General features: G+C 39.8%; 1 protein-coding gene across 14 annotated transcripts in view; it reads right to left on the bottom strand.

Annotated features, from left to right (window-relative positions):
• Positions 1–25825, bottom strand: part of MCTP2 (multiple C2 and transmembrane domain containing 2) — a 128236-nt gene that overhangs the window by 41202 nt on the left and 61209 nt on the right. For all 14 annotated transcript variants that reach the window (XM_085588904.1, XM_085588905.1, XM_085588906.1 and 11 more), the window contains 7 exons: positions 21791–21977; positions 20927–21020; positions 17124–17226; positions 15353–15455; positions 6287–6388; positions 5273–5347; positions 4378–4497 (listed from right to left, as the gene is read on the bottom strand). In XM_085588904.1, coding sequence (XP_085445030.1) covers positions 4378–4497; positions 5273–5347; positions 6287–6388; positions 15353–15455; positions 17124–17226; positions 20927–21020; positions 21791–21977 — 784 coding nt within the window. The remainder of the gene's footprint in view (positions 1–4377; positions 4498–5272; positions 5348–6286; positions 6389–15352; positions 15456–17123; positions 17227–20926; positions 21021–21790; positions 21978–25825) is intronic.

Raw genomic sequence — 25825 nt, 5'->3', positions numbered from 1 at the left:
CTGTGCTGCTGCATGCACAACCCCAAGGGCTTCCTCTCTCTTACATCACCCAGCTTCCTGGGAAGCCCAAAGTGCTCCAAAATGACCCCATGCCTGTCATTTTCCCAGCTGTGCACCATTAAATAGCTGCAGGGAGCTTGACCAGAAGCCCCACATTTCCAACACATTATGCTGCATCACCACACACTCCTCCCCTTCCTCCCAGTACTAAGCCACCATAAAATAATTAGTAGACACAGTGCAATGTCACTGCAAAATAAAAAAATACTGCCTGTGCCTGCTGCATTCCTTGTCTGGCTGGTCCCTGCTGCCAGCAAGGGCTGAGCTGGAAAAATCCCTCTCACCTGTCCCCACCCTGGCAGCAGCCTGGATCAGCAAGAATCCTGAACTTGATAGAGTGGGAAATGCTGGCAGTGAAAATGAAGTATTTCTGGCATGGGTGAGTGTGCAGGGACCCTGAAGGAATCCAGCAGCAGCACTACCAGCCACACCAGAGGTGCTCTGGTGGCTGGTTTCCATTCGTTTGCCTGATCCTGTCAACGTCTCTTGCAACTATCATACAAACTTTTAAAAAATATATATATGATAGTAAAAATTCCAGTCAATATATCCTTTTAATTTGCACCAGCTTATATTTTTTTAATGCAATTACTGTAATTTCATTAAATGGCATAATTACCATTAATGCAGAGAAAACTGTCAATAGAAGGTGTAATTATGTTGTATAAAATCACAAGCACAATGTGCAATGATGCATAATTCCTCATGAAAATCATTGTGACTAAAATTAACTTTTAAATATTTAAAAAATACATATAATACAGTAAGAATGATTTGGTTATTACAGACCTCACTTCCACAACCAGCAAAGGGGGAGCAGAGGAGGCAGGGAGTGTTTGCATACAGAAGGAAGGTTCAAAAATTTGGTTTAAATGTGCAACAGGAAGGTAAGAAGACAAGTTTTTGTATGCATGAGTGGGAAAAACAAACAGGTTATAATCAGACATAAAAGCTGAGTTGTGAGCAGAAGATTTCCCCAGGCACACTGCAGGACACAATCCAACTTTTGGATACCAGTAATGCTGTGTGGAAGTGATGTCTCAATGGAGAAAAGTGTGATGAGGAAGGAGAGAAGAGGACCAGGCTAAAAGTACAACACTGAGACTGCAAAATGATAGAAAATTGTCCAAGGTAGGATATGGAGTGTGTCAGGCACGAGAAGGACCATACAGGGATGTACTGGACTATGTGTCCAGGTATCTTCAAAAGAACTTTTTGTGACGTATGCTTCAACCAAAACACAACATACTGGCTTGAATACAGAGGTAACTGTACCAGGATTAAAAAGAAAGGGGTGTTTGAAGGTCTTTTTGGTCTTAAAAATCTACAAATCCCCCCAAACCCTGAACTGATGGAGAAGAATACACAAAGTGTTTAAAAGTATCTCTTGGTATATGAACATTGTCAACTCTACAAGGCAACATTTTTCACATGGGGCAATACTCCTGATATTCCCAGGTGGACACAACCATGTGTAGCCATTTTTCACACCAGATCAGTGAAGAGAGGTAAACTATGAAGAACTCAGAAATCCTGTGTGACCCTTTCCTCTGACCCAGGATGTTTTCTCTAGTTTGTAACACCATTTCCACCAAACCCTGTATGCACATGGCCAACATCACCAAAAGTGAAAATTTGCTCTTCATCTCACCTACCTTTCAACCCTCTTTCCTAAACCTCTAAGCTTGAAAAAGATACTGATTTTACATGTGCTTCAGCAGAGCCCAGTGTCCTCTGTGCCTATACAATTAACTCAGATGAAAAATCATCAGATTAAAAGCACAGAACGCTGATGAAAAATGTGATTACATTTTTATAGCCCAAAAAAATTCATCTACTCACTTGTTCTTGGGACTGTCTCCTCTCACCATTACATCCTAATAAAGAAATTTAGCCTGGGATGATGAATCTTATAAATGAGGAAACAGAGTGAAAGCATTTTTCTCATTCACTCGTGTCCTGCCTGTGCTGTCCTCTGTTTCCTCCCTCTTTACCTGTCCCTCTTTTTCTCTTACACCCCCAAAAGCAGCTGGGTCCTTGTCACACACACAAGCTGTCACACTAATGGGGAGGGAAAACTGAAACGGGAAGGTGAAAGATTCCATGTTCTTGGCTATTGCTGTCCTCTGACAACCTCACAAATATTTTATCTGTATGGCAGTGGGTTTTGTCTGATTGCTGAAGAAAACAAGGCTCTCATGATTACACTGCCTGCTTGTCTTCCTCCTCCTCCTCCCTCACTTCATTCCCCCTTGGAAGAAGGGGCATGGGTTGGTTACCTGTAGAGGAAAACCAAGGGAAATACCAGATCAGAATGGTAATTGCCAGGGGCCTGAGGGACATCATCTGTAAGGCAAAATAATTTTTAAAAACCACATTTTCTAGTTTGAGGGCCTAACTGGCATCGAACCCAATAAAGGGTTTCATGAACACAGTTGAAAAATGGGTAAGGAAGCTTTGTGCATCCTCCTCACCTCATCTTTTAACCAGCACACGAGGAGTGGATTTTCCACACAGACTGGGCAGGGAGGGATGCTGCACCTACCGTGCTCTGTGAGTATTTTCAATACTATGAACACTCACGCTGGAAATAGTGAGAGAGAGATATATAATTAGCATTTCATTTTTAGTGCCAGAGCTGAATTATCTCCATGTGAGAAAAATCAGATAGACTTAAATTTTGGGTTGTAGAAGAAGTCTGTGGTAATTATTCTTAGAGTTGAGTATTTTTATTCCTTTCCCATTACCCACTTCCTTTCAGGAAACCATGAGTATTATGGAATCCAGTAAAGATGCTATCAAACTGTAACTGGCAACCTGCTCATACTCCTTTTCACTGGGAATAAATTCCTTTTTCTGTAGACCCATTTTCCCACCTTCTTACTTTTCTGCCTCTCCACCCCTTCCAAACTTTTCCTAGGTTTGGAAAACTGAACTTGACAGTTGTAACTTCACAAGCACTTTGGTGAAAAAGAGCAATCCTTTTAAATACGTGCTTAGATTCCTGCTGTACAGTGATGGCAGCACATGGACACTGGGATTTTATCCTCTCTTTCCAGCCCCAGCATGAAGGACCATCTGATTCCCTAGGACACAATCACAGAACTCTTTTGTACAGCACTCTTACTTCAGTGAGGTACCAACCATGCTGCTCTCCAGCCATTAACTACATGTAATATGTATAATATAATATCTTCTGAATGAACTTCAAGAAACAGGAAGACAAAAAATTAGAGAGAAAAGACCCTCTTCATCCTACCCACTCATCTGTGTGAGCCATCCCTCTAACCTACAGGGTGAAGACAAATCCTCTGTCCTTGTTCTGAAGCTTCTTTCAATCAGGATTGGTCTACTTTACCCATCTGTGGCAAATACTGAAGTGTTTTCCTTAAAAAATCCTTTAAGCATGTTACAAATTCATAGACGGTAAATGCAGGAGAAAATCTTAGTGATGTGGATGTTGTATTGCTTAATAAACACTCAACTCAAAAACTTCCTTTCTGCATGCTGGACCACCACAAAACGATTTTTGCAACCTTTAATGGCATGCCAAACATTTCAAGCATGAAGAAAATGTCACACTGCAGAATAAAGAGCAGGCAAAATCTTTTCGTGCTTGAGTGGATTATGAGAAAACTGCAAATGGGGTGTTTGCTACCAAGAGGAAAAAGGAGAGAGATGAAAAGTGGGATAGGCAGGTGGAGAAGTTAGTTTTTGGTTTGCAGTGACCAGACTTCTCCTATTTTTTTTCTTTCAAACAATGTATTATTACAGTCAGGAGAATAAATTTGCAACAGGCAATGCCAACACAGGCAGGCAGAGCAGGAATTGATACCCTGCAGTGAAGTGATGCCTCAGTGCAATGGAAGATGGAAGGCACAAAACCCATCAGCTCGCTGCACCACTGAGACCAAAAGCATCTCCCTACATCACACTCTTGGCCACCACCTCCTGCCTTTCCTACCCCACAGCTGCCATGTTTCAAATTAAAAATAATCCAAAATTCCAGGGTCGCCACACATTTACAGCCTGTGCATCACCCACCATGGACATGGGCATCCCCAGAGCTCAGTGCAGGAGGTGAATGCCTCTGCTCCAAGCCAGGAAAGGCTGCTCCTCAACTCTCATTCCCATCCCCACCAGGCCCAGCGTGGCCCAAGCTGCCCTGCAGCCACAAAACAGCAACAACAGGCAAGGAGAAAGGGCTTCGTGCTGGTGGGGAGGAAGGCATGGGAACACTGATGGGCAGGAAGGCACGGGAACACTCCAGATCTTGGATCACTCAGCCCCAGGCAATAAAAGAAGAAATCCACTTACCACAAATGCTATCAGGCTCTTCACCGTGGACTCCCAGAGAAAGCAGCTCCAAAGGAATTGTATTGTATTCCATATTGCCATGGTGATTTTTTTCACGCGATCAACATTTCTTGATAAGATCTGATAAATATTGAGTGGGAGGAGGGGAGGAGAAGAGGAGTTTAATCAAACACACTAATATCCTACTATTGCTTCAGAAAAAGGGATAATTTAGGCTACAAATGTGTGCCAGGGCACATATCACAAATAAAGCCTCTATTTCAGACACATTCGCCAGCTCCTGTCTGCTTTCTGATTACATCCAAACCTTCCAGATTTTCCTCATCTCTTACAAAAAAAAAATTTAAAAAAAGGCACAAACTGATGCCAAAACTAAATAAAACAGTTATACAAACCTACCTTTATCGTCATTCAATTCTTAAAATACATCAATGTCTCAGGGAAAGGGACAGAGAGAATGTAGTCTGCTCCTCTTTTCTACATGTTTTGGACTAGTCCATAGAAATAAATAGGGATTTTTAGACTTATAAGGCCTCTCAATTTTAGAAAGAATAATGGCCATTGTTCTTAAATCCTATGGACTTTTTACATAAGGAATTTAGCTTTTCTTCACAGAGAATAAGGCTCTCATTGAGCTTTAAGTGCTGCGAAGTGTGCAAAATCCACAGCTATCATTTCCCCACTCTGAAGCACAAAGCAGAACTACTGATGCAAGCCAGATCAGAAAGCAATTTCATGTTAACACAAACAAACCTTTTAATATATACAGAAATACACTGAATTTACATGTGTTCAGCATTTTATGCATAAATAGGTTTTGTTCTTGCAACCGTGCTACAGCAATTCAAATCTTTCAGAAACAGATGCAAAAGCTTAGCCCAGACCCAATTTTCACCTTTTTAGAAAATTTGCGGTTCTCCTCAATAAAGCGCTTTTCTCGGGGCTTGAATGTTCTAATACTTGCTTTTATCTAGAAAGAAAAAAATTAATAAAAATGAGACCATGTAGTTTTAAAGGAGTTATTTCATTTTCACAGCACCAGAGCTGCTCAGGAAGATTAGGAAATTCAGCATCTCTCAATCTTTCCAGACTTTGTGTGACATAGGAGTTGCTTTTAATACATATTTGCTACAGTGAGGATGATGAGGCACGGGCACAGGTTGGCCAGAGAGTGTGGATGCCTCATCCCTGAAAACATTCAGGTGGACAGGATTCAGACCAGCCTGGTGTAGGGGAAGGTGCCCCTGCCCATGGCAGGGTGGGGTGAATGAGATGAGCTTTAGGGTCCCTTGGAAACCAAACCATTCCATGATTCCATGCTAAGGAAAATGCAGACAATTTAACTTAGATGAGGCTGGACTCACTTGAGCAGGAGCAGAGCTGTGGCACAGCCCACAATGCCCTTAATAAATAGGAGTTAAACTCAGTAAAAGACTGGAGGGCATGAAGGATTGAGACTGACTCAGCCACCTAAAAACTAAGCACTGTGTCCATGCCTCATTAATTTTCCTGTCAACACCCTGGGAAGAGAACATCCTGGGTCAGCTTTTCAGGGGAGAACTAGGTATTAAAAGTAATGTATAATAAAATGAACCTGAAGCCCTTTTTTGGCTGTTTCAACTGAAGCTGTGGCTGTAGCAATCAGCACCTCCTTCCTAAGGTGGCTTGTGGTTATCTGTCCCTCCAGGAATGCCCCTTCTCTGTCCCATCCACCTGGAGGGGCCACAGCTCAGACAGCCCAAATCTTCTTCACTCACAACATCAAACATCCCTCCACCACCAGATGCAACGGGGACAGGACTTTTCTGGCTTGGCTCCTGGTTTTAAAAGCATCACCCCCACCCTCGTCCTTGCAGATTCGCACTTTTCTTACACCAGTGATAAGCAAAAAGAAAATACTTCAACTTACAGGATTAAATAGGACATCCAGCTCCAAGTAAATTACTCCTTTTGAAGCACGTTCCAAGTCTTTATTCTTCAGTGTGTAACAACTTTGTTTACCGTTTCTAATCTATAGTTTGGGGTAGGGAGGGGAGAAAAAGCATAATATTTTCCTGGCTGTAATCCTGAATACAATTTAAAGACACTGCAAACAAATAAATAAATAATTATAACTCAAGCACAAAAGAATAAAAAATAAAAACTTCTCCCAAACCCTGATAATATACTCGGTGCCTGAAATACAAAACAACTGTTGGATTAGAGACCTATAAATTTACAGATTAAATCTCTTATGGTCCAACTTTAATTTTCAGACCTTGTACTTTATAGTAGAGCATTGCACGCAATAATCAGTCTGAAAATTCTGCCCTGGAAGCCAGTGAGTTGATGAGAAGCAATCAGCCTCTGCTATTACAAGTTTAAAATGGGATTTTTCTTCCAAAGTTTAGGAAAAGAGCCACAAACAACAACTTTACCTACCTATTGCACACTCCAGTACACGAAACCACTTCTTAATGCTTAGTTTATTGCAATGTTATCAAATTATTACCCAGCAAACAAATGCAATCCAAAGAAATGAATCGGCTGAAGTGGAGCGAATGCTAATGTAACAAATGTTCAAAATTAACTAATTCATGTAAAAGACTTCTCCCCCCACATCACCCCTGAATTTCAATACCACTTCTCTACTCTGATCAACCCGTTGGTCCTATCTCATTAAGCATCTATTAAAAAAAAAAAAAAAAAAAAAACCAAAAAAAAAACAAACAGCCCAAAACCAAAATACCTTCCTTGCCATATTGTAAACTATTTGGCTCAAAGCAAAAGCATTCTCTCTTCAAAAATGATGGCAGAAATGTATTTATTACACACAGTGGGATATGTATTGATTAAACATTTGGCTTTTTAGGAAGCAGACCAGTTAATTCTAAACAGCAGTAACACAAAAAAGTGCAGCTTACCAAAAAGCTATATTGAGGGACTGTAATGATCAAAGATTAAAGATAACGGAGGAAATTTGGGGGCATGAAATTGCAACCATATTTAAAATGGCTATTGCTGCTCTGGCATTTAGAAGAGGCACTCATATAAACCATGGTAGAAATAAGTAAGGAAAAAAAAAGGTGTAATAGGAACTAAATGATTTCACAGGACAAGGGAAAGGTCACTTTCTTTCCCAATGTTGCTCCACCCTTTCTATACCAAAACAGCCAAAAAAGGTAGATGGGATTTCTGCCTAAGGACTGCAAGAGAAGAGGGATCTCACAAGGACCAACTTTGTAACCTCAGTGGTGTACAGCCAGGAATTCCAGCTATTTCCTATTTTCTCACCCAAAGCTTTACAGTTACAGAGACCTATGTGGAATTCATTTAATACCAATAAATAAAACCAGTAACACTAAACTGATCACAAAGCACCTCTGCTTTCACCACAAGAGAGCACACACAGTGCTGGGGCTGGCAGCAAATGATGCTGCAGGAAAGGGGCAGGTAAAGAAATATTTTGCAGACCTGCAGACTCAAAGCAGAAGAGATGCCAAAGTGATTAAACACTTTCCTAGGGCCAAATGGACTGGCATCAGAAGGTCCTCAGGCCAACTGCCACATGCAGAATTGTCAACCCATCATAAAGGTTTCTGCTTTCTCACCAATTTGCTTTTCCCCTCTTCAAAAAGAAAAGAAAAAAGGCAAAACAAATTTACTGAATGAAAACGAAATTTTTTTTGGAAAATAGTGATTTTGTTAAATTTTACAAATTAAAGGATAAATTATTTTACTGATGGCAGGAATACTGAGACAGAAGGATTTGGTTTGAGGTCCTGGGTGCAAGCAGCAACAGGTTTAGCCTGAGCTTTGATTCATGGATTCTGCTGTGACAGGATAGAATGGACTTTATTCCCTGTGTGTCTGCAGAGATGCAGATGTCCAGTATATTTCACAATATCCTAATTCTGGATTCCCCATGGTTATTCATTTTGGAGCTGAATTTCTTTGTTTCAGGTATATAAATTTCTCATCACATTTCAGCCAGTTAAACCAGAAGCAACAGCTAGTAGAAAAGCCGCTTTCTGTTCTTTGGGATCTATTTCTTTCTCACATTTTTCAAGAGCATAACCCACAAGGAAAAGAAATGTGACATAGAGCTAAATTGATAGAAAAAAGGAAAAAAATATTTCTGAGTATTTGAGCCTGATACTGTGGTATTCTGCACTCAAAAAAATACTTTGGGGAAAACACTCTCCATTTGAAGAGCTGGAGCTGAATCAAACATTTTGGGTGTGCCTGCAGGTGTTTTCAAACAGTAAGTTTTAAATCACCAACAAGTAATTTCCACCTCTGTATTTGTAAATAGAAGTTGCTTGGGAAACTTCTTGAATGGTGTCATTATTATTGTTGCTGGTATTCTTAAATTGAACAGGGCAGGAAGCAATGCAGTGCAAATAAAGTTTTACAGTCAGATTTATTTGGCATATTTAATTCTAAGTGTAATTCATACAGATATTTTAGCTTCAGACTTTCTTCAGAAGGAAAAAAGCACAAAAGAATGGCAAGCTATGAAATGGCAAGCTATGAAATGGCCTGTCTCCCCTGCATTTTAATATGGATAAAAAGGAAAAAAAAACTGAAAAAAGAAGTCAAAAAAAAGATTCCCTTACAGTTTTGGCACTGTGCTAGGGCAGTGTGGTTCAACAAAAGGTACAGGGTAATTCTAAGAACCATGACTGCATGGGGATCACACTGGTGGCATGTCCCAACTGTGCCCACAGGAAAACATGCAAAAGAGCCTTGAAGACTCCTCATTTTCACTGCATCCTGTTCTTGGGGCAGAGTTCAGATTCTGTTCAGCTTCTCCCCCAACTTGAGAGACAGACAGTTACAATAATTTCATTTTGCATCTATTTCTTTCTGCTCTCTGGGTACTTTCCCCCAGTCTCTGCTGTTCTCAAAGATTGCTTAAATGCTCCCTCCAGGTGTGGAAAAGTGCAGCCAGGGCTGGGGTCATGGGATGAACCTCAATGTCAGAAAGACCAGATTTCTTCTGTCACCCAGACATCTTTTTTCTACAAACTTGATGATGTCACATGGATTTGTCAAAATGAGTAGTTCTGTTATCTGTGTCTCAAACAGCTTAACATCTACTTATGGGAAAAGGAAGGGAAAGGAATATTCAAATTAAATGTGAAAATATCTGCAGGTAAGCACCTTAAAGAGATGTAATCAATATTATTCCTTTATTGATGATGCTTTATATCCTCACTGAGTGCTAATGCCTGCATTCTGAAAGCTTCTTAATAGCTTATTGGGGCTCAACCACCAAGCAAGACTGCCATAACCCTGGGATTAACACAAAGACAGCAGTTCTTACCACACCCACATGAAGTATTTTGCAAGGTCACCATCAGAAAAATAGTCTGGATTCTCATCCTATGGGAATTTCTGATATTTGGGGCATTTCCCTCTTCTGAGCAAACACATAAAGACAAAACCATATCCATATTTTCACAGAAATAACTGTATATTCTATGTCACATCCCTTCTCCATACAGGACCACAAAAAGGAAATTATCAGTTGGAAGAAAAGCTGGAAGTCTTTTCTGCAATAAATATTTCAACCTACAGAGGCACTTGAGGCAGAACACCCCCTGAAGTTGCCTCTGACTGAAGGAAATGTTGAGGTACACAAGACCACCATCCAGTCAAGGTCCAAAGTGCACCAGGTTCCTCTCAAATGAATGAATATATTTGCTAAACTCTTTGCACAGATGTCCCCAGTAAAACAAATGTGACTAAACACAGTATTGATGTAGCCAGCCAATGCTAAATCTATTAAGCAACAACCTTCTGACCGCTTGGGAATTTTAATGAAATAGCAAAAGCCAAGATTGATATGACACAAAACACGGAGAAGACAGGACCCTTACGCAGCAAAGCGTGTTTTTTCATTGCTCTTGTCTTAAAGAAATATGGTTTAGAGGCTTTTTTTTTTACATTGATTTTAAGAAAACTTCACTCTGTATCCAGCTTTGATGCAGATTCAATGTCATATATTGATGGCCTGACAGAAGAACGCTGGGTTAAACCTCTGTACATCAACACCTGTGACGTGTGGAGAGGGTAATGGCCACTCTCCAAGGGTAATTCATCTCAAGCATTTGGGACCTCTGATATTCCTGCTTGAGCTCATTGCTGATGCACAATGTCATCCCATTTGCCCTGCATAACATAAAGCTGTCTTGTAATAGACACACACCTCCCCTTATCAAACAATGCCTTTCCCCAGGAAAAGATGAAAGCAAGCCACGTATTTGATTCATCCGGACATGAATAAAGAGACTTTTGTTCCTCCCCAGTCTTGCCACATGCACCGAACCAATTTTGTACAAAATGCTTGTTCCTTCGCCCCAAAACTCTTTAACCCAAACACTTCACTTTGAACGACCTCCTGTGGGATCCAGAGTGGAATGGAAATTTGGGTTTTTGGCAGAGGACTGCTATCCAAAGACCAAAGAGATATGGAGCTGATGGACTGGAAGAAAGCAGGCAGGGCTTTCCTATGAGGGCTTTGAGCCAGTCTGAGGAGGAGCTGAAAGCCCTGGGAGCACAAGGATCCTAGGTGATACTTGAGACAACATCCCTGTTGGTGCTTTTTCAGTGAGCAGAGTGGCTGGGGGAGAATCTAATGCCAGGAACAAGATGTTGTTGAGGTGGGGAATTTTTCCCCATTCCAAAAATCCTGGTTCATGATCAGGATAAAAGTCAGAACAGACAGCACACTTCACAGCTGCCTCCACTGCATAAACACAGCAATTTCACTTTTCTCAAACTCTAAAACTTTCTCCTGGAAAGGACTGTGCACTCATGGTCAAGTGCTAAGTAAGTGCAATCGTCAGGTGTTTGCTCTCTGAATCCAGGCCATCCTTCAGACAATCAAGCTTGCCAAAGGCACACTCCTTGTTTTCAGTGTATCACTGGCTACTGACCTTGCCTAGCACTTGAGAATATTTCATAGATCTCTTCTTGTTGGCTGGAAAAAAGGGGTGCAGCTGAGGACTACTCTGACCTGATAATCCAGCAGATAAAAAACATTCCATTCTGCGCTACAACTCCTCACTCAAAAGGCCTTTCTACATGAGGATATTTGATATACTCTGCTTTCAAATTCATTGAAGCACACTATATGCTCCCATGTCTCTAATAACTTGCAGCCTTCTAGGAGATAGGAGTCTCTTGAAGCAGAAGAAAAAAGACAGACCCTCACAAAGACACATGGTTGCCTTGACTAAGATCTAGGACACAAAGGAACACAGAGACAGAAAGGACTTCTTTGATAATTAGTTCAAGTCCCCCAGAACCTATAAAACTTCTAAAACCTATCAAACTTCTTTCTTGAAGTAATAAAGTTTTTGCCCTACTTCTCCATTACCCAGGTTCTTCTCCAGTTTTTGGCACAAAAGCTTGCTCAGTTCAGTGCTCATGGGCTTCCCTTTCACTCCCCACACCCCAAAATCTCCCTCCCAGCCCAAGGCTTACTCTATGGGTCACCTCTAGCAAGAGAAGGATCCATTTGCTGGATACTGTGATAGCACTGATCTGTTTCTTTTCTAGTGTAAATTGTGAATGTGGCTGACCAGAGCAGTGCTTGAGATGAGGTCTCACACTTGCTTTAGAGTAATTTGACAAAATGAACAGGAGAAAAAAAGTACAACAGGTTGATCAGCACAGAAAAGTTAAAGCTAAACTAAAAACTTCTCTCCCACTGTCCCCAGATTCAGTTTATTGCTAGGAAAATATGCATTTATCCAATTCTGCTTTATCACATCTACCAGATCATGAAGTTTGCAGCTTTATTCATCATTTGTCACCTTAAAACCCTTTTCAAGCTGCCCAGCTTTTTATTTTTCTTATTTGGTTCCTTCAATAACCCTAGATCACAGTCAAGGATGAACAGAAAGAATACATAATTTCACCATCCCTGGATTTTTGAGTCATAAGGTTATTCCTGTGCTAATGTGATGATGAGGGTGTAGTCATGTTTGCAAAATGCCAGCGTGGCACTACTGAACACATTTAACCCAAAATTTGGTGTCATATTAATTAAACATTTCATATCCCTCCAACACATACTTTATTCAAGGCAATTTTTCATTAAGAAAAGAATCTAGTCATCCATGAACAATTCCTGAAGTAAACTTACTTCATGTGCTGACAGCTCACAAGTCAAACTTGTGCATTTTTAACAGGAAAAAAGAATGGCAAAAGCACATCTATTTTCAAAAGACAATTCAATGCCAGGCAAATATTAGGCCTGATTACATACAGAAATTGAATCTACATGATTATGAGGCTTCCTTGAGTCTTTTGCTTTTGTTCTCTTTTAGTATATTTATCTAAATGGTTCAAAGGATACATTCAAAGTCACAGTCAAAATGACAACATACACTGAAATTCCTATTTGAAGAAAAAGATCTTAGAAAATTACAGTTCTCTGTCTAAGCAGACCAAGTTAATAGGTGCAAAATGTTTTTAATCAGAAGCAGAGATGAGTATATTTACACTAGATTTGACTGAAATAGGAGGCAGAGAAGTTTGGATGGGAAGGAAGAAGATCAGTTGGCAAGGGAAAGCATAAACAATTTTTTTTTTTTTTTTTGGTCCCAAACCTTGGACACAGAAAAACCTACACTGAATAGTTTGGACATTACCACACACATGCACTCCCCTCCTCTGCCTTGTTACATGCTTCCTAAGGGATACTTGACAAATGCCTATAAAATCAACAGAAAATCCAAATCTAACATCTTCTCACTGTGAGCCCACACAGCCTGCTGCCGATCATGCAGGCCATTTGGCAAGCACTGGGTCTGCAGGAGAGCAGCTGCTCCAGCCACTCTCTTCCAGTAACATCAGAGATATGAGGACTTGGGGAGAAATTAACCAAGTGATCAAAAATGGAATAAAAGATGTTAAGAGGTTTTTTCCTCCCTGTAAACATCAAATAATCCTCCATGCCCAACTGACTCTAATATTATTCTAAAATAGAAGATATTGACAACTCAAGCTATGAAAATAGATGAACAGTCTGAAATAACCCCAAAAAGATCACGCAGTCTGAGCCACGGAGGGAAGAACATTGCAAAGCTCACAACAGCATGTGGGCCTCTTAGAGCTCAGTATTTACTCCTCAGATCCTGTATCTTAGGCTCTTCAAATCCCCAAATTTCTGGGGTTCCCCTGTTTCAGACACAGAGTGAACAGCACAGGGTGGATGGAAGCATATACATTTTTGTGAAGAGATTCAGAAGCCACAGTGGTTTTAATTCACCTATACTAGAAATACATTTATTAAGACAAAATCACAACAAAACTGGAGCACATAGACCTTTTTCTTTACCACTGTAAAGCACTCTTTAGTTTGGGATCATATCCTCTAAGTCAGTTCAAGAGTTTTCCATGCAGTTCATTATTTATTTGGAAACACCAAATGTTTCAGTCCCCCTCTCTGATCTTGACTGGTCCCTTACCTAAACTGTGTTGATGCTGCAAGGCTTATATGGCCTGCCTTGATCAGATGGGACCTTTGCTTTCCCTCTAGAAATCTCCAATTTCTCCAGTCTCTGCTGGGACAGAGCCCCACAAATCCATCACTGCCTTTTCCTGCAGCAGCTGACCTCTAAAACTCAAACTCCTGCCTTAACCCTGGAAGATGTGTGGCAGCCTTTCTGCAGAGGTGAATCTGCTTTCACAGGGATGTTTCAAAACAAGACTGCAATTTTGCACTCTGCAGTTTCAATCAGGATCTGCCATCTGCCTATTTGACAGTGCTGTTACCCACAGCATCACACCGAAAGCATCTCACCACATCCTGTGCTGCTGGAATTGGGTTATATATGGAGAGTATAAATGTCATCATGAATACCCTAACTTGAAAGGGACTCACAAGGGTCCTTGAGTCCAACTCCTGCACAGGACAACCCTGAGAATCACACCAGCATGTCTGTACAACAAATCATCACCCCACACTCTTGCACAGGGCTCAACTGCACAAATATCTGTCACAGCATCCCCTCAGCACAGGGAACTCCTGCAGAGCATCACTGCCTCCCAACTGCCAGCAAACCCCATGCTTACAGCTGAACATGTTCACACAACTTGGCTAATTTGACACAAGAGTCCCATGATGCTTCAAGCCTCATCTACTAATTGATTTGATAAATCACAGCCTAGAAAGTTCTTCCTACATGTTACTGTAAAAACTACTAGAATCTTCTGTGACACTGCACATAGACATGGAGCTGTTTATGTCTTCTTGATCTGGTTTAATCACTAATACTGCCAGTCTTGTTTCAAAATTAAATCAGTCTTACCAAACACAAAGCTGTTTTTCCCCATTCCTCTATAAAAGTCTTTTAATGATTCTTTCATGTTCCACTCTCTTTAGCTTGGCCTTTTTTGGCTGTTTCTGAAAAAGCTTCAACTCTCCTTAATCTCCAAAGCAACCACTTTCCCCTGAGCTCGCTTTGTTTCCACTTTTGATTTTGCACTCCCATGGTAGCGCTCACTCCTCACGTATTTGTTTACAGAACAAAAGCCACCAGTCTTTAAAAGCACTGTGGAGTGGAAAACACCCCTTTTAGGTAATTTCATTCAGCTGTGCCAACAACAACAGCTATCTCTAGTCAATCCTACTGCGATGTGCAATTACTTTCTTGGAGTAAAAAGAAGCAAGACAGAACAAGGACATGCTTAAAATGTTACCTTCAGAAGATGATGTGGAAACACACAGAACAACTCAATTATGTTCTCAGACCTACGTGGCACTGATGAAGTACAGACATTTCTACAATTTGCTTTCCAATCAACCACATTTGTACTAAGATGGGTGGACAATGCTCATTACACTAAGGACAACTATAAACACTGCCAACTAAGGCATGTATAGATCACAAAACCTGTTTAAATCTGTGGGGTTTTGTGCTAAGGGGAGAAAAAAAAGCAACTTGTTCCCAGTCAACCATGATATGTGGTAACTTACAGACAGCAAAGGGATGGCAACTTTTCCAAGGAAATCAGGAGGTTTGTCTCCATCTTCATCAAACACTGTCACTTCCAGAACATCGTGAATATCTTTAATAGGGCTGGAACAAAAAAGTGCAGATGCATAAAAAATAATATTCAATACGCATGTACACAGTCTCCTCCACAAAGATCTGAGACTACTGTTTTACTAATTAAGTTTGTATTACCTTGGGGTATATAACTAGCATTTAATTAAATTCCCCCCCAAAATGAATCAAGTGATGGGTGCTCCCCAAGCTTTCCCCTCATGTTTCAGTTGCATAACTAGATGAAGAAACTACCAGACAGTGACTTTTTGGTATTTTTTGTACTGGTGATGCTATCAATGTAAAGCTCAGCTATCCAACAGAGAATGCTGGCAACTGGGAGAGGTCAAGGGCTGAATTCAAACCCAAGGTTTTTTGCATTAAAACTGCACAGTGACACACACAGATAAGTGTGCTTCAGAAAACCTGAATATAATGGGGAAGGCTTTCTAGTGGTATTGAAAGCTCCAGCTAAAATGGACTCATCCACCCAAAACAATCCACACTGCTTCAAAATAAATCTAAATCATCATTAGTTTATAAGAGGCTTAATTAATTTTTTTTAATGGACAAAAATCTAAGGAGGGAGATGAGAGTACCTGACTGGCTCTCCAGATTTGGTGCTTGGATTAGCCAGGCAACATTAGTAAGAAAGTCAGAGAAAGTCCATAGGTGACATTTCTGAGACCCACAGGAAGTACAGACACAAACTTTCTTTTTAAATAAAATAAATTTGGATTGTTATTGGATTTATTTTTCTGGCTGAACATCCGACAAGACTCATCTGCTTGGCACAGTCTCAGAAAAAACAGAGATGAGTGGAAGCTCCTTGAAAACAAAGTATGAGAAAGGACTCCAAGAGACAAGCATTCAGCTGCACCCCTGAATTAAACAGAAATATAGCAAAGTATTTCTAGTCAATAAAATCAGATAGTTTTTCTTGTGTTCTCATCCAGCCTAGTATTTATGAATGTTGCTTTAGCAAAAAGTTAATAATTTTCAAACTGCTCTTCCAGTGGACAGATGCAAATGTCACAAATGCTTCATTGCCAGCCTTTGCACAGACTACTGCAGTCCTGGGAGACATTTATCTCACTCACTTATTCACAAAAGCCTTTGTCAGCATAAAACAAGATTAAAAAATTGGGCTGACTAAAAGCAATACCTAAATTATAACTTTTATTATTAATAAAGTGACAAATAAATGAATACCTTGATTTCCATAAAAAATTCCATCTGATTTGGAGCATTTGACTAGTTTAAATTCAGCAGACAGACCAACACAAACATGAGCTCTAATTCTCTGCTTACTTCAAATTAAGCAAGGATTCTACTAAGGTTCAATGAAACATATTTTATTTTAAGTTATGGAAAATGTAGGCATGAGTATCTGGTCTCAAGTTTCTGCTACATTATCTCTTGGATGAAACTATGACTCCATTATGTCTAGTCATGATTCTTCCTATAAATATCACAGTAATTTTTCTTTTAATGACTTCTATTAATAAACTCCATGCAAGAACTAGTAAAAGGCAAAAGGCTTTAATTAAGTTATATTTGAGATTTCTCCAACATCCTCTCTGACTATGAAAAAAAATGACATATCTTAAACTTGACCTTTTCATTTCCCCAAAGTCAATAGCTTTCCTAGTTAAGCTTCTAAGTGAAGTTGCTGCATGATTTCCAAATCAATCCACTTACAATGTGAAAACTTTGTTCCACTCTGGGTTGAGGTTCTTGTAAACGGTGTGTGTTTGAAGCATGTCATTTCCCAGCTCCAAGACACAGAAAGGATCACTTTTACCTAGGGAAAGGAAAGAAAAATTAAGTGGACCAGTTATGCTATTTAGTATGCAGACTCTTTCTTTGCATTAGGGCTGAGGAAGTGATTGGTTTAATAAAATTACATCCATTAAAGCAACTGCAAAGTGCCCCGTTCTGTTGGAATGACTTGCCAAAAAAAAAACCAGTATCTCTGATCATCTCCAGTTCTGGAAACTCCAACACTTACCTTACAGCTCACTCACTCAGGGGGCTTCACTCTAACACCTGAAACATCAGACCTTCAGTGAATCACCCTTGAAAGATCTGTTCATGGTGCCAATTACTCAGCTGCCCTTGGGAGAGCAGGAGCATTGCTCTGAGCCAGGGAAGGAGTAGTGCTGCAGTCACACTCCCTGTTTTATCCTCTGCTTAGAGCCTGTGGTCTCCTTCAGTTGATTACAGGATTAAGTATCCACATCATGAGAAAAGAAGCACAACACTGACTGAAATCAGAAGCATTTCTTCAATTAGTTCCATGTGAGCAAGTCCTTGAAGCTATGAAGGATCAACACTGTGCCACAGTTGAAACAAAACCCAACATCAACTGGAGAATCCATGCATGATCCAAGTATTGTACTTACAGCAAACAGAGCAAACCCCTCACAACAAAACAAAACAAAACGGCAAAAAAACTCCTCCTCTCTAAAGAAGGATGTCAACATGGAATCTATTAGGTGAACACATGTTCACTAATGTATTTTTTGATCACTCACATTAAATGATTTTGTAGTTTTCCCAACTCATTGCAGCTCAGCAGTTTCCTTTGTGAGAAGAGTGGCCCCTTATCAGCATGTCTGGGTCAGTAACTGAATTAATCTCATCTCCAATGATCATGTACAACTCAGCCACAGACACTCCAGCCTAACTTCTATGTAGGCAAGTAAATATGTCAGCAATGCAGGGATTTAGATATCAGACAAACAAGCTATTTAAGCAAAAGCTGTCCTTTTCTTAATCCTTATTTTCTGTATTATTAATGCAGAGCTTTTAAGGGTCTTACTCTCAGAAGTTTATAAACTAAACAGGAATCTTTTCAGTATGTAAACAGTGGGTATTAACTAGTCAATATTGGTAAAGTTTAAAGACCACGTGTATTACTGGAATCTATTTGTCTTCTCCTTTTCAGCTTACATGCCCATTCCCTGATAAGTGTGGAAAATGCATGTAGCCTTTCAGAGAAACTGCTTGAAATGCAAACTGGTATATGCCAAAAACAATCCCACTGTATAATTTGGTATTCTGAATGCTATTTTTTGGTCAGTGAGCAAATGCAGTGTTTGAGAAGAACTCTCATGCGTACACAGAAAACATCCAACAAAGCAGAAAAAGTCATTTCCACATCAACAGAACTATTATCTAGGAATATAAAAGTATGGAAAGCTCAAACTGGGCTAGCTGTGGGTGAAGAGCTTCTACATATATGATACAGCTGTCTGGAAACCAGCCCAAAAATTTATGTCCAAGAGTAAAATATGGAATCCCAGAACACTCTTTGAAACCAAATCAGATAGTGTGTGTTTTCTGATCACTATTATTACAGCAGGCTAAAAACTTGCAATTAAAATTTATGATGACAACATACAGAAATCTCAATCACACCAAAATCCAATCTTTACAGTGGGAATAAGGTATAAGGTGGCATTACACTCATCATATCCACCCATCTGCAAGATTTGGGGGATTTAAGATTCCTGGCTGCCATGGGAAGGGACAGGGAGGGGACACTACCTGCTCATGCTGCTCCTTTATTAACCCTTGGAAATCTTTGTACCTCTGATTCCCTCTGTGATTTTCCCTTTATTAGATTTTTAGCTGGGACTTTGAATTTACTTTTATCAATAACAATAAATCTGAGCAGTCTCCTTGGCAATGCAGGAAATATGGCACTGCTCTAGGAGGGCTCTATTATGGAAGCCCATAATTGCTGCACTAATCATTTATGAATGGCTCAGAACAGATAATTAATCTTTATGTCTCTCATTTCATGATCAGAAATTATGCTATTTTTACCTAAAATGGCTGCATCCTTTTGCAATTTGGTGGGTCTATTACAGCATAATACTAGGATATTTTCAGCACTGCCATTGAAAAACAATTTGTCATTTGCTTCATGAATCAGGCTCAAAGCCTGGGTTATTTTGAATATAATGACAGACTGAGTAACCTTTTACTTAAGCAGAATTTCATTCTGTGCTATGCACAAGGAATGTGTATCACACACTCTGTATGAAAAGTCTTTGAATTGCAGAATCAAGAACCTGCGTGTCTCTTCCAATGTTCATTATCCACCCACATGCTCCTGTTTGAGTACTGAGGGAGAGGGGGCCAAATCCATCACTGATGCAACTGCTTCAGCATCAGCAAAGTTTTCCAGAGGGTAAATAACCTTCTGGGCTCAGCTCTTTCCACGAATTCTGTCTATATTAAAACTCCACGCATTTCTAGATGAAACTTTTGGCACATGGCAAAGCTGGGGCTGTTCTCCTGTGCTAAACATATCAAATTAAATTAGTCAGCAAGGTGCAGTTACACTCCTAATTCCATATGGACCTCTATATTATGTCAATTTAGATATGCATTTCTTTACAAGTTACTTTTGTTATTGACAAGGTTTTGTTTGTTTTTTGGGTTTTTTTTCAAATTAAGTTCTTCAGTTCTTTAAAGTACTGCTCTCTGCAGTAAACAATTTTTTTTCCCAATTGAGGATTAGCAGTAAATTGAATATAATCCTAAAATAGTACCACAATTAATAGTGGGTTTTCTCCTTTGCTCCTTTTTCAGGAGCAGCATTCTCTTATGTAACAATGCCTTCACAAAAACAAGGGAATGGGGCAAAAATGTTTTCCCTCTACCATCTTTCATGCCTTTATCAACAAGTTATCTTTAAAAAATTACTGTGTCAGCAAATACACAACACACAATGCTGTGCCTGTGAATTATGAGCTGCTGTGAGATAGAGAGGGGAATTAAAAGGTCTCCAGAATCCTGGAGAAGATGATAATAAAAATAATAATATCCAGGCAGTTGCTACAGAGAAGTATCAACCTCCTAGACTTCCCCCAGAGGCACAATATAAAGTTGTGGTTTTAAAAGGTGTTAGTGTCCACTGCTGTCAGGACCAAGCACAACCTGAGGAACAGCTCAGTGGAAAATCCATACTTTTCATGGAGTAAGAGCACCAAAAAGGTCATCCCAAAGTGAAGCCTCAAATAAGCTCAAAGAGAAAGCATCACACTCGCAGCCCCGTTGCTGACAACTTTTCTCTCAGGTGACAGCCTGTGGTGACAAACCCCCACACCCAGCACCACATCAGACTCCCCAACATCTTTCTGTCTTGCCCCAAATTCACAAGACACCTGATAGAACATGGAGAGGCTCTGCTTTGCAGGTACCATCACTGTGTATCAACTCTTACTTTACATATTCCTGATAGAAAAATCACTTAGCATGATATGCTGTCTTAAAGTTATCTGTCAGATTGCTCAGGTCTAATGGGAAATTAAGATATCCATCCACTGGACCTTCCCACACACTTTTGGCAGTCAAAGCCACTTGGTATCTCAGCTCCCTGAGGCAGGTTTCAGTGCTAGAGAGATGATGGGATGATTTAGTTTTCCTTGATCAACTGATCATTTGCAATATATTACAGCATCATATGCTGCAAAACAGAAATAAAATACCTGAAAAATCTGCTGCCATCAGGTCCACTGCTTTTAAAACTTTGACTTGTAAGAAGCCAATGTCCTTTATGTCGCGAAAGGAATTCTTAATACACTGCAAGGAGAAAAGCATAGAGATGTATTTTGCTTGTAATTCAGTAAGACACAGACACTATTGGACCACTAAATAACTTATCACAGAATCAGTTAGGCTGGAAACAACCTCAAAGATCATCCAGTTCAACAACTAACCCTGCACTGCCATGCCCACCACTAAGCCATGTCCCTAAAAGCTACATCTACCCATCTTTTAAATACCTACAGCACTGATGACTCAGCCACTTCTCTGGGCAGCCTGTTCCAGTGCTAAAAACACTTTTGGTGAAGAAGTGTTTCCTAATATCCAATCTAAACCACCCCAGGTACCAATTGAAATACACTTATTCCATCCTGACCAGTTTTTGAGGATGTGGAAGCCATCACAAAGCTTTATCTCCCAACATTTAAAGTCCAGAAAATAACCTTCCCAAAGGAGGGAATAAAGCTAAGTATATTATTATCTCTTCATGATATTCAGTGTCTCATTCCCCATGATACTCTCCTAATACAATTCAAGTTTGCAAAGAACAGCATTGTTTACAACAGTTTAAAACTCAACAAATACAAACAGCCAAATTGCTAGGGTCTATCTGCCCTGCCAATCTCCTTGTCAGTCAACATGCAACTACTCCACTTATTTGTTTTCTTTGGTAGGGGACACGTCGTTACGACTGGAGAATTTCCTTTTTCTGCAATTCTGACTATTTCAAAACAAAAAAAAAAAAAAAAAAAAAAAAAGAGAAAATAAAAAAGAAAATTAAAAAAAATAAAAAAATACAAACTCACATAACGCTGAGAAATCTGTTGCTGCTCACTGGGGTCTGCCAAAGGACAGACACACAGATCAGAGATAGAAACTCCTGTGCATGGGGCAACAGCAATCAGCATCAGCAGGGACCCTGGGTGTTTCTCCAGAGGCAGCTCCAAGCAGTTGGTCTGCTTTGTTGGCAGGGCAGTAATGTCAACATGGCACCTGGAACAATATTGCCACGGGTTAATAAGGGAAAAGAGATGGTAAAAAAAAAAAAATAAAGCAACATTATATTGATTTCAGCAGCAAGCAGGCACCAAAACCTTCTGCTTCTTCAGGATGGAAAGAGTGCAAAAAATTAAAACATCCCAAAATTAAACATGGGAATCCAATTAGGCAGATTCTATTGCACTTACTGTCAGATTTTGCTTTCTGGTTTGTCTACTGGTAAGGGGAGGTAAAACGTTTGGGCTGCAAGTACAGAAGGAAAACTAAACTCTGGCCTGCCTCACTTCCCCTCTAAAATCCCCCAGTGTTTTGTGATAGATTTGAAACACAATTCAATTTCACCTGAGGGAAAGGAAAAGGGGCAAATGCAAAATTTAAAACATTAGCCTAAAATAGATTAGTTGCTTTAAAGTCACATACTCCATTTTATGCTACATTATACTGTATGCCCCAATCTCTTTTACAAGCCTTACAAGAGCTACATTTTCAGTGTACTGTTATATTTCCCAAAGGGAAGGATTGTCTTAAAAGTCCCGTCCTCACCCACTCCTTGCACGTAATATGTATCATTAACCTGATGCTTCCCCCAAAAATAAAAATAAAGAGGATAAAAAAGAAACATTCATAAAGAGACAACAATAAAATATGAGTATGGGCTAAAGCAGAGAGATCACCAGGCAGCCAATTACACATGAAGGGAGTGGTTAAATGCAACAAAAAGTCTAATCACTTGGCTCAGTTAAATGCCTTCTATTTAGAAGTCCAGTAAATGGAGTGGAACTTTCTTGAACCTCCATGAAGCTTGGCTCGTAAGAAGAGGCTGAGCAAAAGTTACAGATGAAAAAGGGCAAAAACCAAAAAAAAAACCAAAACAAACAAACACAAAAAAATAAAAAAAAATAAAAGGAAGGAGAAGGTTTTCTGCCACACTGCAAGAGGAGGAACATTCCTCAAAGGGATGGGCAGTGGCTGATGGAGAGCGAGGGTTTTGCTTCACTTAATGCCTGCCGACAAGTTTTTATTTAAACTAAACTTGTTAAGGTGTTGTCTTAATAGGCTAAAATTCCACAGGGTTCCCCCAGGTGTGTTTCTTCTGGGTAAATGGTGCATGTAGTGTTCCTGATTGATCCCATTCCAGTAGTAGAGCTGGAGCAGTTTATGCCCATCTGCTATAAATTGCATGCTTTCCGCTTCTTAACAGCCTATTTTCTGTGAATGCTAAAGGGGGTGAAAAAAAAAGAGAAAAAAAAAAATCTCAAAACATTTCAGCCTGAGAACACAAGAAACCATGTTATGAAGTAAAAGCCACTGCTCTGATGAGTTTCTAAGCTGTCCAGTAGCTCTGTGTATTAAAACACAACTCCTTAAGCTTCCTCTGACCACAATCAACGGGAATGACTTTGCCTTAAGTGTGCTCTTATCTCTCCACTGCTCTGGAGGTACAACAGGTTTCAGATTTACTCTTATTAACTGCTTTCAAGTGCTTTGACAGAGAAGGAAAATAAACCAGGCAGAGTACCAATACTGCTCGGCACGTAGGCTGCCTCTCAACACCATTTCCAAGTGTGAGAGGTTGCATTTAAAGCTCATTGCTACACCTAGACTCTTCAGAAAAGTATGACAGGAAAAGTTACAGTGGGAAGGAAAACAAAACAACAACAGAGAGAGAGAAAAAGACCTTATTTCTTTCTGAGAAAAAGCCCTTATCACTTCCACACTGGAGGTCAACCTCACCTTGGCTGCATTAACACCACTGTGTCTCAGGCTGCAGCAATTTCAGTGATACTTTGGGTATCAGCACAAAAAGGGGGATGTATCCTTATCTTGGAGTTTAGTTTTTTGTTTTGTTTCTTTTTCTGGATGCAGAAACTGAAGGAAGGAGAGGGGAAATCTCAAGGTCACCCAGCTGCTCTGTGGTTCAGCTGGCAGCAGAGGCCATGTCTCCCACATCAGCATTTCATACACCACCCACTCAATGCAGTCCACAACTGGGAAAAGCTGCAGTTCATTTTCATGTCTAAAACTTTCCATGGAGCAAGACAAAAAACACAACTTGTTCGGACAACAGGGCATCTCCCACCAATAGATAACCTCAAACTCCACTGTATGTCAAAGGCAAAGTTAAATATAATTCTATCTTGTTTTGGCAACTTGGAATTGCTTCTCTTCTTAAAAGAATTTGATTTGCATAAGGTTAAAGAAAAGATGGAGAGCATAAGGGTGTGGGGTTCAGAGGGATGCACATGTGGAGGGGAAAACAGCAGGAGGTGGAGTGTAAATATTTCTTCCTCAAATCATGTCTGATTTCTGTGCAAACTAACTTTCCTTAAAACATCTGTGTTCACTCAAGGTATGCCTATATTTTCTTGTGAGGAGCTGAAAAGAAAATCCACGTTTGCACTGGCAAAATGCTTAAGAAAAAAAAAAAACAACAAAAAAAGACAATTCGTTTCATTTAGGTTATACAATCAGACTGCAGAGAATGCAGCTTGGTAAAACAATTAGACATTCAATTTACTATAGAAATTCAGCAATTTCCACACTAACACTTCTACACTCTTAAAACGAGTCTAATGATTTCCAAACTACTTCCCTCATTCTCGTGAAACAGAAACGTTTCCTTTCCTTCTTTCTCAGCCTTCTATCTGCAAGATCTTACTACACATAATTATGTCACGGAGAGTGGTGAGAGACTCGTGATGGGCACAGAATCAAACTAACAGAGGTAATCCCCTTTTGTTTAAAAGTGGCCTGCTCTGACTGCAAAGGGCAAAACTCTCAGAACATTTGTATTTTAGGTGATACAAGTGATCTCACGAGTTAAATTCTCTACAGTAATCCTGTCTTAGGATACAATAATCCTGCTTGTTGCCATCTTTTGCTGTATTACATATTAAATTCAGACATAATCTTTCACACAAGTGCACAAGCCATAGGGGCTGCATTAAGAATGCATTATGCACAAAACTGTATCACTTTTCTCTCTTTTAACCACAATTAATTAAATGCTTTCCTTCCTCCTCCTGATCAGTATTAAGGTCTACACCTCTGTATTAGCCTCTAGTCCTGTAAAGCTTTAGTTTTCATTTAAGACTATTCTTCTGAGTTAAAGCCCCCACCTGTAGCTTCCTTTCCCCCCATTTTTAAATACATTTTGCAGAGAAATACTACATGAGAACAGTACATAGTAAATATGGGATTAAAATATTTGTTCATCAGGGTACCACATGTTAAAATTTCACTAAAAGGTGCCAAGGCTAGCTTCTTACTAGATATGGGGTTGTGTTTCATTTTCCCAATCACAGTTAATCAAATTATGACAGGAATCTTTAAATATATATAAATACATACGAAAAAATCTGTACACAACAGTGCCAATTTAATCCCTGCAGATTTCTTGAAAGCCCATCACAAAAGAGATCAGAATCATCAGAAAGTACAGAAAGATGTATCTATGGTTAATACTTGAAATTTCAAATGCCAGGTGTCAGGGAGACAACTAATAAGGTCTTATTATGACTTATTCAATGGACAAATTTTGTTTTTTCTGATTCATCCTACAGCCTGGTGAGATTTAAGTGAAGGTTTTGGTTGCAACCATAATGGGGATTTTACTGCTCCATCCCAACAGCACAGCCTTTAAAACACGGGTTGTTTCTTATTGCAAAGACAGTTTCCTGGAGGCATTCATCACAAAGATATTGGATGCACTCCAGTCTCAGAGCTCATGGTCTTACGTTTAGCAATTTTTGTAAAATCTCTTTCTTGAAGTAAATATGTGAAGGAAAACCCTTCAACATTCTGCAGCATCTCTTTTTCCAGCACATATCCCCTAATGCAGA

The sequence above is a fragment of the Lonchura striata genome, chromosome 10, assembly GCF_050655825.1.
Source record: "Lonchura striata isolate lonStrDom1 chromosome 10, ASM5065582v1, whole genome shotgun sequence".
In the NCBI taxonomy this organism is placed as follows: domain Eukaryota; kingdom Metazoa; phylum Chordata; class Aves; order Passeriformes; family Estrildidae; genus Lonchura; species Lonchura striata.
The sequence above is the reverse complement of the archived record's forward strand: the minus strand, read 5'-3'. Positions and strand labels throughout refer to the sequence as shown.